General features: G+C 36.2%; 1 protein-coding gene across 1 annotated transcript in view; it reads left to right on the top strand.

Moving 5' to 3' along the window:
- Window positions 1-15,641, top strand: part of LOC138697990 (sodium channel protein Nach-like) — a 72,896-nt gene extending 57,255 nt beyond the window's left edge. Inside the window, exons 8-9 of the mRNA XM_069823635.1 lie at window positions 2,336-2,487; window positions 13,522-15,641. Of these exons, the coding sequence (XP_069679736.1) occupies window positions 2,336-2,487; window positions 13,522-13,665 (296 nt within the window). The 3' untranslated portion in view covers window positions 13,666-15,641. The remainder of the gene's footprint in view (window positions 1-2,335; window positions 2,488-13,521) is intronic.
- Window positions 15,642-17,273: the final 1,632 nt, after the last annotated feature.

Raw genomic sequence — 17,273 nt, 5'->3', positions numbered from 1 at the left:
GTTTATCTTATTACACTCTTACCCTATCTTCTTACACTTAACACTTTCTTCTCTGTTCCTTTTCTTACACTTTTGCCACCTCTAACTTTCCTGCACTCACTTTTTAGCACTCTTCTTCTTCGCTATAACCTCTCCAACGCCCTATCTATTCAGTCCTCACAATCACTAATATCTGGTAGTCGCTTCATTCCTTCACTCGTTCTTCTCATGTCTTCTCTTGCATTTACCCCATTAATCTTGTCTATGCTCCTGACCTCAAACACTTCCAGCTGTTTCCCTAATCCTTCGTCCGCACGTTATGTTTTCCTCCTTGGTTTATTCTGGTCAGCTGTTTCGTACTCGAAGTAGACGTCAGGTATCGTCATTGTCCATCTCTCGCTTCATTGATATTGAAGTTTTGTGTCGTATGCATTTTTTCCATTCTTCCTAGCGTGCTGCCTTGACGTACGCATATTTTCGCGTCCATTGAACCTCCGTTTCAATGCGCCTTGATTCACCTGTCTTTGCTAGATTTCAGTCCAAAACTCTGGTTTGTCACAATTCTTTCCACAGTATTCGAGAACGTACACTTTATCATTGATTTTCAATTTATCTATGCCTCAGACTAAGCAGATCTTTCCTCTGGTTCACTTTTACACTTCACACGTCTTAGTTTGCACTTCCTTGTTTCTTTAACTATCACATGACTCGCTGAATTTTTATATAGTTTCACCTATTTTCTCGCACATCTTTTTTTAGTTCCCTCTCCAAAACCTCCACGATTTCTGAACTTGACCCTCTGCGCTCTCGTTGACAGTTGTCCTTAAATATCACATAACTCGCTGCATTTTATATAAGTTTCGTCTACTTTCTCGCGTATCTTATTTAGTTCTCTCTCAAACATCTCCACGATTGTTGATCTTTGACCCTCTGCGCACTCGTCGTCAGTTGTATTCTCGACTTCTTTCTTCTCTTCCCCGCAGTCCCTTTCGTAACTTGCACTTTTATCTGCACTCGCAAAGACTCCTTTCCTTATACTCTCCGTATTCCCCTTCGATGATTCTCCTATTATTCCCAACCCTGGACTCCTCTCCTTCTCTTTCCTTCTTCTTACCTCTATTATCCGCTCACACGATTCATAACCATCAGTAGCTCCCTCTTCTTCACTAGACTCATTCATCATGACACAACTTAAACCTTTCTTTATCTTCTCATTCGCATATTTCTTTGCCGCTGTAGCCTTTATGCCACTCTTCTTAGAAGTGTACTTCTTCCTGTCTGTTAGCTTGGTGATCCGTTTTTTGCTCCCTGGTTCAATGTCTTCTTTCTGCGTGTGACGCCTTCTTGCTTCGACTCCTGATTCATCATTTTTTGCCGCATGCTTCTCGTATTCTACATTAGCTCCAATGTTTGCTTCCGAAGCCAGTTGAACTGTTCGCTTGATTTCATTCTCTACTCCTGCTTTCGATTCCCGCTGCGCGTGTTTGTCAGTCTGCCTCTGATGTTTCTCTACCACGTTATTTAATCCAAATTCCGGATGATTTATATTCTTCTCACAAAACTCCAGGTCATAGTATCTCCCGTTGACTTTCAGTTTATCTTCATATATCTTAGCAAAATTTCCCTTACTTCTAGCAGCTATCATGAACGGTATCAGCGCTTTGCGTCTTCTTCTTGTTTCATAGTTTACGTCTTTTTCAACCCTTATTTTCGTCATTCTTAATTTTCTTAAGTTCCTTAAGATAATTTCTCTTGTTCTCATGCTTACGAAAGAAATTAAAATAGGTCTAAATCTTCCTTTCCCAATTCTATAAGTCTGTTCAATGTGGCCCACTCTCACGTCGATACCAAAAATCTTATCGCACACGTTGCATACAGTCTCATATGTATCCATTTCATATTCATGACCCTCTTCTTCCACCCCGAAGAATATTAAATTCTTCTTTCTTTGCTTATCTTCATAATATTTTATTTTCTCTTTCATTTGCTCATTATCCCGTACCAGATAATCAATCTTCGCACAGATGTTATTTATTCTGCATATCAAGCTTCCTGATGTTATATCCACTTGATTATTCGAGTTTCCTGTACTGTTCTGCATTTGTAGTCCTCCATTCCTAGCTTCATTTCTCCTCTTCTTTATCACTTCTCGTTGTAGCACTTTTTCCATTTTCTAATGTACCTTCCGCTCTATCACTCGTTCGTATGTCAATGCCTCTATACGCTGTTCAGACTCCGCTCCTTCAGCACACGTCCTTACTCGGCTAAAACTCGTTGATGACTGACAGTAGTATATGAAATACTGAATATTATATGTCCACGCACTCGTTACAATATTTGTAAAATGTGACTTCAGTGTCTATGGGAGGAGCGGCTGGACTCCTAGTGGGCGCCAGTCTGTTGAGTTTTGTGGAACTCTTTTACCACTTCACCATGCGACTGTTCGTAAATGCCGAGTACTTGAAGAAGGAAAGGAAAGGAGAACGAACACAACAGCAACATTCACAGGTATGTTCCGAGAAATCACGAAAAAGGGATCAATGGTGACTTATACTCGTACATTACTGAAATAGTTGCCCTTGATGGTTTTGCAGACAGTTGTCTGTGAAAATTATCTTCTCGGTTGAAGGTATATAGAGAAAAGATTTATTTGATTATGTATTTATTTATTTAGTTACATATTTACTTAATTACATATTTATTTCTATACCGATGTGCTTCTTGCATTCAGAAATGTGGATATCATTTTCAACATGTTATGCTTTGATAAAAGGTAAGACCAGAATAACGTTTTCCTATTACCTCTTATCTGCGCCTTATTTATACGAGACTGTAGGCCTGAATCACCGTCGATTCGTTTTCCACTCCGCAAGAGAGTTGCCGGATCTCCCCAATAAACAAGCGCGTTACAGCCGGTTACAATGCCGTAAGTTGAATGTGCCTCTGACTAGTTTACAGTGCAACTGAAATGAGGACGCGCTGGCTTCCATTATGAAGGTCCAGATAAGGACAGCTACAGTATTTTCTTCCATTAGAGTAGTCTAAGCTCAAAGCAGAACTCATCTTGAAAAAGTCTACGTTTCACTGCGGCATGCAAACTGCCATTTTTCAACTCTCTGGCTGGCTGGCTAGCTTTGCGAGATGGAGTTCGGTCCATACATTTAGGTTTATATTGGTCCTTTGTGCGCCCAATAAGCGATGATTGTTCCAGTTTGATAGGTGGTTCGGATGGCATTCGTGAATACAATGCTGACAGGTGATTATCCTACCTATTCTTGACCCTGAGCTCCAAGCCCTTAAATCTTGTATCAGTAAAAGAATAATTAACTAACTCTTTTACATTTATACATGCTTCTTATATAAATAGTATTTTCAATTTGAGACTTTTACTATTTCCGACTTAATCCCAGTCTAATTTTAACTATTGTAGATTATGAAATGGAGTGGAAGGATGGAGAGTAGGTCTATTGGTATAAAAGAGGGAAACAGGATTATAGTGAGGATCACTTAGTTCCTAAACAGCAAATATTGCCGTCTTGTCAGTGTTGCCAACTGTTACCAGATATCACATGATCTTACATACTAAATGACTTATTTACTTACCTTACTTTATGTTGGAAGGTTATTCTAAATAATACAATAATTTGTCACATATTTTCATACTCAAACTATACGGGAAAGGAATGAACTTGTCAAGTATTTTTTCTGGCAATACGAAATTCTTTGGTTTGACTCACGAGACCTAACCTGAAAATGTATTTTGTTTGACCACATGAAATTATTAGTACAAACTCCGAAAACTTACTGACTATAGTTTTAAATTATTATCACAACGCAACACATAAAATAACTATTATGTATTAATATTAATATTAATATTAATTAATTATTAATATGTTCAAATATCACTAGCTTTCAGTAACCGGCTCAGAAATCTACTACATTTTAATTTCATGGAACTCCAGTATCGTCAAATATTGTCAATATTTGTCTCAGCTGCCAACATACCAGTTACAAAATCACTACAATTTGTAGTATTTGTCAGTATCGGAATTCGAAACGAAGTTGGCAAAAGAAAATTCAACCTGCAAACTATAAAATCAACACAATCCACTAGAATATGTAGTAATGGGGGGAAAAATGGTTAGGTTTCACCCTTAGGGTATGAAGTAAGCTGACCCGGACTATACACTGAGAAAACTCCTATGAAAATCTGCTTTGTTCACTACAGTTTTCATTACGAGCAATACGGGGATAGAATCCGGGCTGTCTGAAGCACTGAATCATAGACGAGGCAATTTATAAGCATTCTTCCGTCATCAAAATGTCCAGGAAAATATGATTCAAAGAAGTAAAATACGTGATCAAGCACAAGTCCATAGAGTATAATAATATTTGAATATTTTTCATGACTATCAATAATAATTTTTATTTTTATTTTTATTTAACTAGTAAGATAAGTGAGTACAAGTTCACAAGTATACAAAGACAAATGTTTCTAGCCACTACCGGTAAGAACCAACCACGTGTACGTTGTGTCTTAGCCAATAGTATAACATAAAATTTACAAAGACAGTTTACTAAATGCACTAATTAACTTAATTCAGACCGACAACCGAAAAAAAATAAAGAGAAAAAGAGAGAAAAACATATTTAATATAAATTGACAATCAGACTGAAACCAATGACATTCAATAAAAACAAGAATATAGTCGACAGAAATAAAAAACTAAAAAATACACCATTTGTTAATAATATCTTTCATGAATAATTTTATAAATTTCTTTTTTAAAGGTTTAATTTTAAAATGTTTCAAATTTGGAAAATGATTTGTAATTTTATTATAAAGTCTTGGGCCGGAACTAGTACCATGTGAAAGTGTTGCACTTGTATGACATTTAGGCTCAATTAGTGGGAAAGTGGACTTTTGTCTTCGAGTATGATATTCATATCGATTAGATTTATGTTTTATTTGATTTCGGTGGTAGTAAGTTAGTAAACTATATTTATAAATTTCTTCAATAGTTGATACTTTAAAATTTGTATAAATTAAATTTGTTGGGTAATCCATATTTTTGGTGAGACAAATTTTTATTAAACTTCAGTGTAATAAAATTAATGGATTAAGTACAGATGATGCTACTCCACTCCATGGTGATTTGTGGCATGTAACTTAATTAGCGTTCTGTCTTTTCTGCAACACACAAATAGTACCGGTATATCAGCTGTTTAATAAAAGTGGTGCATTACGTCATTAACATTATAGGTTTACTTATGACTTGGACGAAACAGTGTGTTAATTATTCCATGATCAACACTTCTAGTAGAACGACAAACAAAATATTTACAATACTGCATATTTCAGATTGAACGACAATGTGTACTCCTATATCAGAAACATAAAAAAATTCTTGTTGTTGCTATGATATAAAACAGCTTTTTCCATTAGTTTTGTGAAATTAGGAAGGTTCAACATTTAGTGAAACGAGTTCAACTGATGATAATTTGACTGCAGTCATTCATTGTTAAAATAATATTTTGTATTTCATTTAACAAAATTCTAGCCTTTTCTTGTTGTTCTTTGATTCAAATTTTTTTTTTCCATTAGTGTTATAGAATTAGAAAGATTTAACAATTTCTGAAACGGTTTCAACTTTTGAGAATTCAGCTGGAATCATTCATTGTTCCATGTATGTGTATTCCGCGTAACAAAATTCTAGTCTTACTTTGTTGTTGCTTTCTTGTTAAGACAATCTAATTTCTTACTTTTACGGAATTAAGAATGTTCAATATTTTATGAAGCGGTTTTAACTTTTTTTTCGACTTAGTTTTAAGGAATTAGGTAGAATCGGTTTCAATTGTTGGCTGTTTGGCTACATTTATTTGTTATTCTAAATTTTATGGTCAGTATAACAAAATTCTATCCTTTTCTCGTTGTTGATGTAAAACTATTTTTCCCCCTTAGTTTTATGGGATTAGGAAGAATCCACATTTTGTGAAACGGTTTCAATTGTTGACAGTTGGGTGCCATTATTCGTTGTTTCAAATGTGTATACCATATACCAAAATTCTAGTCTTTTCCCATTGTTGATGTAAAACTGTTTGTTCCTCTTAGTTGTATGGAATTAGGAAGAAACAGCATTTTGTGAAACGATTTCAACTGTTGACAACTTGGCTGCAATTATTATTCGTTTGTCCATATGTGTATGGGGTTTGGTGCCAATTCATCCAGGGAATTTTCGCCCAGGAGCATTTTCATCCTCGGAACAGTCATCCATTGAATAATTTGTCCAAAATTATTAATCCAAAAGAATGTTCAACCAAAGAAAATTGCCCCAAATGTATAATGTTATTGTTTTATGTATTAGATTCATGTTTTACATTTTTAATTTCGTAGTTCTGTCAAGCACCATAATTTACATTGTCATATTATGACTACAAGCATGCAGATATCCAATAATATTACCATCATCTTTGTAATCATCATACCAGGATGCAATGTTCTGTTCAGATTCTGGTAGTTCCTTTTTTGTGGTTCTCTGATTCTACTTCCAACATCTAACTCCCGGGCCATCGTGTCAATATCTGATTGTTCCTCCTATATGTGATGTATTAGCTTGTATAATGATGGACACTTTTTAACTACAATGTTTGCGAACCTGGTGTGCTAGGCTTCGGTTATATTATTCGTACGAGGCTCGTTGTTTCTAGCTGCTTGAAACTGGTTTCATAACACTGGCTGGTATCAAGCTTCAACTTCAGGACGACGACCTCTTGCTCGAACACCAATTTATATCCTCTGAAAGTATTTAGCAAAATCTGCCATTTGTCTGGGAATAGTCGGAAATAAAGCATCGAAATTTGACGAAATTTCCTCTACAGGTACGAAGGACAGATATGCAGCCTGAGACGGTTCCTCGTATAGGATAAGGTGGTTTTGATTAGATTAGTATTTCGTGTTAATATTCTCATATGGATAGTAAGAAGCATGGACGTGTAAGTTACAGAATGTGAGACGGAAGTAACAGGTGGACAGGAAGGCCGAAGGGAAGCTAGGGGGACAGGAAACATGTGTCCAGGCGTGGAGTTGACTGATGAGGGAATGTATGGACTTTGCCTGCGGGTGGTCAGTAAGATGACGCCAAGCCAGGTTCCAAAAGAGATGATCTGGTATATGTCAGAGAATAGGACGCCGGAAGTAGGAGATGTTCTAGTTAACGAACAATTTTTGAAGAACGCGTCTTAAGTGACGTAAGTGTAATCATGGCCAATCAGGATTCTTAATAGAGACACGTGATATATAGATAGGAGGGTGAAATTCTATGTTTGGTGGTTGAAAGTAGAGGATAGATTTGGCAGATAGACAGAAGGCAGATAGACAGTGTTCGGAGAAGTTGCACTCCACACATTCTCGGCAAACCTAACTCGGAAGTATAACAATTTACGGACTTAGAATTTTTTTAGTGGGTGTAGTAAGAAGTCGTGTGTTGCATTATTATTATAAGTCTGAATTCTTTCCTCTCATCACGTTATCAACTGTCCGTTATATTACTGGTGTTTTATAGTACAAAATATATAATTACGTGAACTCAGAAATTAGTATACCAACTTGTGGGAAGTGAGAGCGAGATATTACACACTTGGACGCGCATTTCTGCTAATCTGAAACGAACACTTAATAATAATAAACGTTTTCATAGTTCTTACCAACAACTTCTGGTGTGCGCCTACATCATTTCAACCTACGAGCACGTCTCCCAAACCCCATGTCCCGACCGTTTTTGCAGCTGACCTGGGAATCTCATACCTCTACCGGAGTAATCTCGAGGAGGCTGGCGCCCAAATTAATCAGTGTATATAATTAATTATTACATCGACGTGCCATCCTCGAGATACTTTCCATATTTCGGAGCTGGCAGCCGAGGGCGACGACGACTGTTACAAAATTTGGCGCCCAACGTGGGGCTCGAGATGGCAACAATGACCACGGCGGGGATCGACGCGAGAGCCGACAGCCGACGCAGGGTTAATGCGGCTCGAGATGGCAACAATGACAACGGCGGGGATCGACGCGAGAGACGACAGCCGACGCAGGGTTAATGCGGCTGATGGCAACAATGATCGCAGCGGGGATCGACGCGAGAGCCGACAGCCGACGCAGTGTTAGTAGAGCAGCTTGCAATATCATGCAGTGTCAACGACCGACAGCCACAACACCATGCAGACCCCAAACAGCTGAGAACAATGATGGACGGTGGGGGAGACGATCAACCAGGCGTAACCTAGAAGACGTCGATACGTAAGCATAAAGGGTTTCATTTCAATTGTTGTGTCCATATATATGTACATGTGTGTAATTCATTTTGGTAGCGTTTATTTTGTTTTTGAGTTTAAGGGGAATTGTTGAAGATATATTATATATTACATGTCGCTAAGGAGCCAGACTAGAAGTAAAAAAAAAAAAAATGGAGACTACAGCAGGGACGAGTACTAGCCAAGATAAAGAAAGTTCGCTAGGTTCGGACAATGTCATGTCGAATAATGTGTTAGAGCGGATATTGGAGCAGATGAATCAGATGAGGAACGAAATGATAGAAACTAGTAATAATTTGAAGAGTGAGATGGCTGAGAATAGTAGCAGGCTAGAGAGCCATACTAGCAGGCTAGAGAGCCAGTTCGTTAATTTGAGAAATGAAGTAGCCGGGAATTATAGGAAATTGGAATCTATGCTGGTCTGGAATTGTAGTGAATTGAATAATAAGATAGCCGAGAATAGTAATGAAGTGGAAAGTAAATTAATTGAGGATATTAGTGAATTGAATAATAAGGTAGCCGAGAATAGTAATGAAGTGGAAAGTAAATTGATTGAGGATACTAGTGAATTGAATAATAAGATAGCTGAGAATTGTAATGAAGTGGAAATTAAATTAGCTGTGAATATCAATGAGTTGAAAGAAAAACTAGATGAAAATAGTACTGAACTGAAAGATAAGTTAGCTAAGAATATCAATGAATTGAGTAATGAACTAGCTGAGAATTGTAATGAAGTGGAAATTAAATTAGCTGTGAATATTAATGAGTTGAAAGAGAAACTAGATGAAAATAGTACTGAACTGAAAGATAAGTTAGCTGAGATTATTAATGGATTGAATAATACGATGGCAGGAAATTGTAATGAAGTGGAGAGTAAATTAGCTGAGGATATTAATGAGAATACTGAGGAATTGAATATTAAGGTAGCCGAAAATAATAATGAGGTGGAAAGTAATATAAATATGGATATTAATGGATTGGACGATAATCTCGATGAGAATAATAATGAATTGCAGTATAGACTAGCCGAGGACAGTATCAAGTTAGAGAGCCAGGTGTTAGAAAGTTATAGAGCATTCAAGGAGCAAGTAAATAGAGTAATCGAAAAGTTTTATGAGTTTGGGAGCGAGAAAGAGAATGCTAAAACCATCACAAACATGGGGCGGAGGGCAGAAGAAGCCTTCCCACCCCACAGAGGGTACAAAAGCAATGACCATAATGACGGTTGGAGTAGGGATCGGCCACACAGTGCTGGCGGTCATGGTTTACAACCCTACAATAATGACACGCGATATTTTGTGAACCGATTTTCTAACAATAGGAAGCGGTACTGCAACGATCAAAGGAGTGAATATAGGAAGGGCTATTGGAGGCCTCATTTTTCTGCAGGAGGAGAAAAAGTTAAGTGGAAGCATGCTGGTAGATTTAAAGTGAGGAGTAGCGTGTCTCCACGTGTAAACTGTCAATTTAAGAATGGCACAATGACATATGAGGAAGGCCGCAGACGATCCCATTCGGAGAATGACGATCCGATTTATGATAGACATCCAGGCGACGTACCAGGTTAATAAACGAGAATTTGTGTAAAGTTGAAAAATAATATGATTTTAATTATAAGAAAAATAAGAATGTGTTTGTTTTGTGCATGTAGTCTTTGAGCGGTATAAGCAACTAGAACCAAGAACTGATTTCAGTGCTGAAAATGTTTCCTCGTGAAAAGTGTTGTTACTTTTGTTTTCTTTTTGCCACCTTCAGAATTAGTTGTTTTTGTGTGTTTTCTTATAAGATCATGCGATAAGTAGTATTCCCTGTGGCAATAATTTAAAGATGATATTAATAAGAATTAATAATGATTAATAATAATGATAGAATATTTTTTTAAATTAACTTCATTTATGTTCATTCATTTGTAGAGGTTGAATGATTCGATTTGAATATGTATCCATTTTTTAGAATCAATATTAAGTGCCAGACCCTCATTTTTAGTTCGAGACATAAAGTTGTCCTCTATATTGAGGGGACGTTATTCGAGATGTGTATTCAAGGTTGCAGCTCATGTATGAGATATGATAAATAGAGTCAGTATTTCAGAAGTATTATGTATCGTTTGGTATAATTTTGATTCTGGTTAATAATTATTTCGGTTTTATGAATGTAAATGTGTTTTCAAGGCTGAAGCTAATGTGTGAAGTATAATATAAAGGGATAATTGGTATTTTAAAATGTATTATGTATTATTTAGCGTATATTTTTTTTTTGTGGTTCATAATTCTTATTTCTATGTTATAAGTATAAGTATGTATCAAGGAACCGATCATGAATGTGAGTGAGAGAGCGCCATTGTATTCGGATGTGCCCTGAATGTTACGATTGGATGCTGTATATATGTCAGGTAGAAGTCAGTTAAACTGGCGTGTGAGATGTAAGCAGGCGTGAGGTGTGTATATAGATTCATACATGTGAATAGTTGTAAATATGTAATAATTGTAAGTGTAAATTTGTACATTGTTTATAAGCATAGCAAAAGGTGTATCCAAGTGTGACTAATTAGGGGACACCGGAGACTAGTAGCGAAGGTATTATTTTGGGGCGTCTCATAACAACAAATATTCCCTTGGGAATATTCTTTGTTATGAGAGGGCATTTGAGACGGTTCCTCGTATAGGATAAGGAGGTTTTGATTAGATTAGTATTTCGTGTTAATATTCTCATATGGATAGTAAGAAGCATGGACGTGTAAGTTACAGAATGTGAGACGGAAGTAACAGGTGGACAGGAAGGCCGAAGGGAAGCTAGGGGGACAGGAAACATGTGTCCAGGCGTGGAGTTGACTGATGAGGGAATGTATGGACTTTGCCTGCGGGTGGTCAGTAAGATGACGCCAAGCCAGGTTCCAAAAGAGATGATCTGGTATATGTCAGAGAATAGGACGCCGGAAGTAGGAGATGTTCTAGTTAACGAACAATTTTTGAAGAACGCGTCTTAAGTGACGTAAGTGTAATCATGGCCAATCAGGATTCTTAATAGAGACACGTGATATATAGATAGGAGGGTGAAATTCTATGTTTGGTGGTTGAAAGTAGAGGATAGATTTGGCAGATAGACAGAAGGCAGATAGACAGTGTTCGGAGAAGTTGCACTCCACACATTCTCGGCAAACCTAACTCGGAAGTATAACAATTTACGGACTTAGAATTTTTTTAGTGGGTGTAGTAAGAAGTCGTGTGTTGCATTATTATTATAAGTCTGAATTCTTTCCTCTCATCACGTTATCAACTGTCCGTTATATTACTGGTGTTTTATAGTACAAAATATATAATTACGTGAACTCAGAAATTAGTATACCAACTTGTGGGAAGTGAGAGCGAGATATTACACACTTGGACGCGCATTTCTGCTAATCTGAAACGAACACTTAATAATAATAAACGTTTTCATAGTTCTTACCAACAACTTCTGGTGTGCGCCTACATCATTTCAACCTACGAGCACGTCTCCCAAACCCCATGTCCCGACCGTTTTTGCAGCTGACCTGGGAATCTCATACCTCTACCGGAGTAATCTCGAGGAGGCTGGCGCCCAAATTAATCAGTATATATAATTAATTATTACATCGACGTGCCATCCTCGAGATACTTTCCATATTTCGGAGCTGGCAGCCGAGGGCGACGACGACTGTTACAAGCCTGAAGCCCCATTTCTTGGATTTTTCTCCAAGCACTTTGTTTTAGATGGAAAAACAGACTAATTGTGACACGAGAAAATACACTCTCAACTGCTGGGATAATACTCATTTTAAAGTCAGATATTATTACAGATGGTTCTGATCTATCCCATCCATATTTGGAGTATTGCTGCACGATTAACGTGAGAATCAGTTAGTACGATTCCATTCTTTTATTGGACAGAAGAGCGTACACAAAAACAACAAAGGCTTCGCCTGCATATTCACCATGAATAATAACAATTTGTGTAGATATGTCTGGAGCTGTATGGAATGTCCCGTCTGTATACCAGGTTGCAGAACGGGCAGTTTTCGTAGGTAGGATTTCGAAGCAAATGTTATTATTCGATCAAAGTCTTCTTCATCATAACTGTTATGGTATCAAAATTATCAAACATCAAAAACTGTTCACCACTTGTTGTTATTCGAAATGCTTGCGGTAAAGCATAAAGATCTGATAGTGACTTTGGGTTTGAGGGAAATTTCCTCTGACGTATTTTATTGATGTTCCTTTTTAGTGACTCACGCAAAGGAAGGAACGGGAGTACTCCTGATGGTACACCCTCCAGCTCACGTTGGATAATTTACACTGGACTTGCAACAGGCTCATTCTCTACAGCTCTCTTTAACCTAATAAAACGCTTTAGGGCTTCCACTTCTTCTAGCGATGGTGGATGATCGTGACCAATAGCCTTCAAAACCTGTACATCCGGCGCTATAGTAATAGCCCGTTTTGTGCAATTTGGTCTTTTTCTACAAACTCAATAAAATTTAGTTCTGTTAGAATGCAAGTTAGAGTGTAAGTTGTATAGATAACCTTTGTGGACCAAAATCATACCATTCCTTTCACTTTGTATAATTTCTCCCCTGGCCAACCATTAGACCAGATTTATGAGCAACTGCAAATTTAAAACTGTTTACAAAATATAAATATTACCATATTACCATGAATATGGATATGGGAATATTGTTGCGTGAATGTTCCTAGGGTGAGGGTAAAAATGGAATATATTGGGTGAATTCTTTTTGGATTAATATTCTTGAATTAAATCTCTTGGGTGAAATATTTTGGTTGAATTGTCCCTTGTGTGAAATATTCTTGGATTAAATAGCCGGAACCCGTGTATGGTATTGTATTGTGTGGTTTATGTCTAACAGCTTTTTTATAATATTTTCTGTACAATTAGAATTTAAGATGTTATGGGTAACATTTCATACTTAATGAACATTCTGTATATGCACTTTGTGGTAAATATTTTAAAATAAAAATAGATTTCTACTCACAATCAGAATACCACTCGTTAATTTAAAAATATATTTTGATATTATTGGCATAATTTCCACGACATTCGATTGGCATGACTAATTAGAACCCGCACTGAAATATGCAGTTTGAAAATTGTGATAATGAATAATAAAATTATTTATGTTAAATATAGACAGTGAATAAATTAGTTGTGAGATAATTATATTTTGTACACTTCTATTAGTTCTGATTTTTTCAGATGAACCAGGGTGCAAAAAACATCGCACCCAAAGTGGATAGGATGAAACGTCTAGCGGAAGCTCAAGCCTTCCTAGAAAATGCCAAGCATACTCAACGCATCCCAGCTGTAAAGCAGGTTTATCCGCCTGCGCGACACATGTAAAATTAATATCCCATATCTCACCAATATTTTCGCTGTGGTATGATAGAGATCTGATAAACAGTTTTGTCACACAATAGTACATTATGCAACGAGCCTATAATGGTATTAATTAAGACGCGAGTATTTTTATGAAACGAGCGCAAGCGAGTTTCATAATTTTCATACGAGCGTCTTAATTACCATTATAGGCAAGTTTCATACGACTTTTTATGCTTGACCATATTTCTAACTTGAAATTATTCATAAGTATTCATATTATTCTTATCTGACTGGGGAGCGGAAGTGACCTTGTGCAAAATCTCTTAAATTGTGAGATGTGCGCAAACGCGAAAGTATTGATTTTTTCCCAGGAACAAATGTCATTGACCTTGATATAATCTAGAGAGTAAAATGAACATTAATCTTGATATAACCTGGAAATTGATTTAGACATTGAAAAACGAGATGACAAATTGAATTTATTTGAATATTATTTACAATTAACGCTAATTATTATAGTAACAGAACATAACCTTCTGCGATAGTATTGGATTTCCAGTCTCCGTGACGTTTCGCTAGTTGTCTTTCAATTGCATATCCGAGAATAATCTATACTTGCGCTTTCATATTGCTTTCTGATTGGTGGAAAATCTGAACTTTAATGAATAGGTGTACTTTACTGAGGTCCATTAAAGGGCTTCTACCAGGTGTATAATTACTACATTTCGGCATGGTCGAGCATAAATGTCTTAATTGCACTCAGATAGCATTTATTCCACTAAAAATGCACATGTATAGTAAACATTCGTTTCCCTTTCGTCGATTTTTTAAAGAATCATTTACGGAATATACAAGATAGAGGGAATTATTTCGTAGAATATACTGGGAAGAGAAAAGAAGCGGGAAGCGAAAAGTAAGAAGAAGAATAGAATAAAGAGGATGAGAAGAAAGATGCAGACGAGCACAAAGTGGAACAAAGAAGATAAATAGGACAAGACGTAGAGAAAGGGAAAGAGCAAAAGGCGAAGGAGGAAGAGGATGAAGAGAAATAAAATTTGGAAAAGGAAAAGGGTGAAAGATAGAACAAAGGAAAAAGCAGAAAGAGGAAGGGAAGAATATTAAGAGAAAGAAGGATTAAGTGAGAGAAGAGAGAAGGAAGAGGAGATGGATTAGGAGCAGAATGAAATGAACGGAAAGTAAGAAAGAAAGAAAAGAAAAAAATGTATATATTTACTATTAAATAAGTGTAAAAAGTTTTGATTTGTGTGCTAAATTTTGATTCGTTAAAAGTCTAGCACCAAAATATGCGTAATAGATTTTAATCCTTGTGTAGAATTTAAGTAAACTGAATCATTCAATGATAATGAACTGATGACTTTTGACTCTGATTAAAGGTGATTTGAACGTAAGAATAGAAAATCCTGTACCCACCTACGTATTCATACAGTAGCAAGTGAATAAAAATTTATTGACATGCCTAAGACACTCATGGAATTGATATTACTGTGATTTTACGAGTTGAATTTTTGACATAGTAATTCTTTTCTCTTTTCTGTTGCTTAGTCACTCATTCTTCACAGTGAAGTATATACAACAAAAAACCTGCACTAAAGTTAAAAGTCCTGAGGTGTATATTGTTTCATAAATATAAGAAACCTTGTATGTCGTATCCCCGAGAGGGCCATATGTCTATCACGATACACATTCTCCTAGAAATTTTTCATCTATTTCGTGCGCTTGTGCGACTTGCTAGCTTCGTAGCGATTTTCCATCCTCAACAGCGCTATCTCTGTATCTCTGAACTATTACAAGACTACTGCCGCTTTGCCTCGGCTCTCTGGTTGACTAATTAGCACTTATGCATGCGAACGAGATAAATGAAAAGATCAGACAGTAATGTGTCATCCAAGCATTTGCATTAGTTTGTATTATTTGATGTTTTCGATAATGTTTTGGCCTTCACAGCCTGCTAAGTTGCTATTCAATAAATATGTAACAGTAAATCGTGTACTTTTATTTATTGTCCAAAAATGTAACAAAACTGAAGCATTCCAAACGAACAAGATTTATGAAGTTTTGCTTCCATGCCAGAGCTGAAATTGTTACCCTTCTTATTATTATTCTTTTTGCTTCTCCTCCCTCACCCTCCTTTTCCATCCCAAAGCTAATGGGTACTAGGTCGTTCCATTTCCACTCGTCCCTGGGTCCATCCGTTTCTTTTATATTCATCGGTGATTTAATTCTCATTTAGAAAACTTATTATCTGTTATAGTCCACAAATATTACCAGTATTTTCACATTTCATTGTTTCTTGACTTTGTATTAAATTGTATGTGTGTGTGTTTTGTTTGTTTGTTTGTTTTTTTTTTTTTTTTTTTTTTTGTTTTCTACATTTTATCTATATCTTATGTTCTTTATACTGCTACGGAAAGTCACTTCAACCGATAACCGATTCCATTTTATTTCGATGAGTCTGAACTTTTCTTGTTCATTTTCATCTTGCTTATCTATCAAATAAAATTCGAGATAATTTAAGTGTGATGTCTATTCCAGGATTCCATTTTTGTGTGTGATCTTACACCTAAACGATGGCATTGGTTTTTTACTACCATCAGAGAATTATAAGGCATTTAAATACAGGATGATTTACGAAGATTTTGCCATACTCTAGGATCTGATTTATGACATCATTGTGATGACAGAAGTTCATATGAACTTATGTCACATTTTTTAAATTGAGTTACACTCTCCTGAATGTTAGACATAAACGTGGAAATTATTAAGTTTTAAGCATTTAAATTATTTATGAGAATGGTACAAAGTGTACTATTACACTTTCATTAAAGAATATTCATATTGTTAGCGCGTACGAGCGGATTTCTGTCCGTGCGGATATTTAGCCGCGGCAGTAAGAAAACAGCTCTTTTGATTTGAGTGGGCGCACGAACGGTGAAAAAACCGCTGTTCTCTCAGTCTACTGCAGCTCTAGCTGATAACACTCAAGAAGAAAACATGAATTTTATGGAAAATCTGTAATATTTATATTACGTCTTCGAAAGCAGCGAAGAAAGAGAATGTGGGTCCATCCCCTCTCAAGCCAAAGACTGCTTAAGGGACAGATTCGTGTATGTATTTATTCACACTGCAATGGGTATATACCCGGTGGCAGTGGTAACTAATTACACTCAATAAAGACAATAATAAACACAATTAATAAAAAATACATTTAATAATAATACTAATAATTAATACTAACAATAATTAATAATAATAATAATAATAATAATAATAATAATAATAATAATAACAGGGAACATCCTAAATTAAATGAAGCACGATCAGTTTAAATTACGTTTAAAGTAAATGTAATTTGTACCTTAAACCTATGTTCGAACTAAAACCCACGAGTATGATATGTTCATATCTGCACAAGTACCTTTCAACACTACACTCATTTCGCTGTCAACTCACTCACTGCACTGGAACTACGACACATTTCACTGATTCTATCCTGATTTCACTAACACTTTAAAAACATTTCACTGTTCAAATACTTTGCACTGCCACTGTAAACTATAAAGCTTCACTGACAGGAACACGTTTCACCTACTCAACACACTTCACTGACA

Source organism: Periplaneta americana, chromosome 1 (genome assembly GCF_040183065.1).
Source record: "Periplaneta americana isolate PAMFEO1 chromosome 1, P.americana_PAMFEO1_priV1, whole genome shotgun sequence".
Lineage (NCBI taxonomy): Eukaryota > Metazoa > Arthropoda > Insecta > Blattodea > Blattidae > Periplaneta > Periplaneta americana.
The sequence above is the reverse complement of the archived record's forward strand: the minus strand, read 5'-3'. Positions and strand labels throughout refer to the sequence as shown.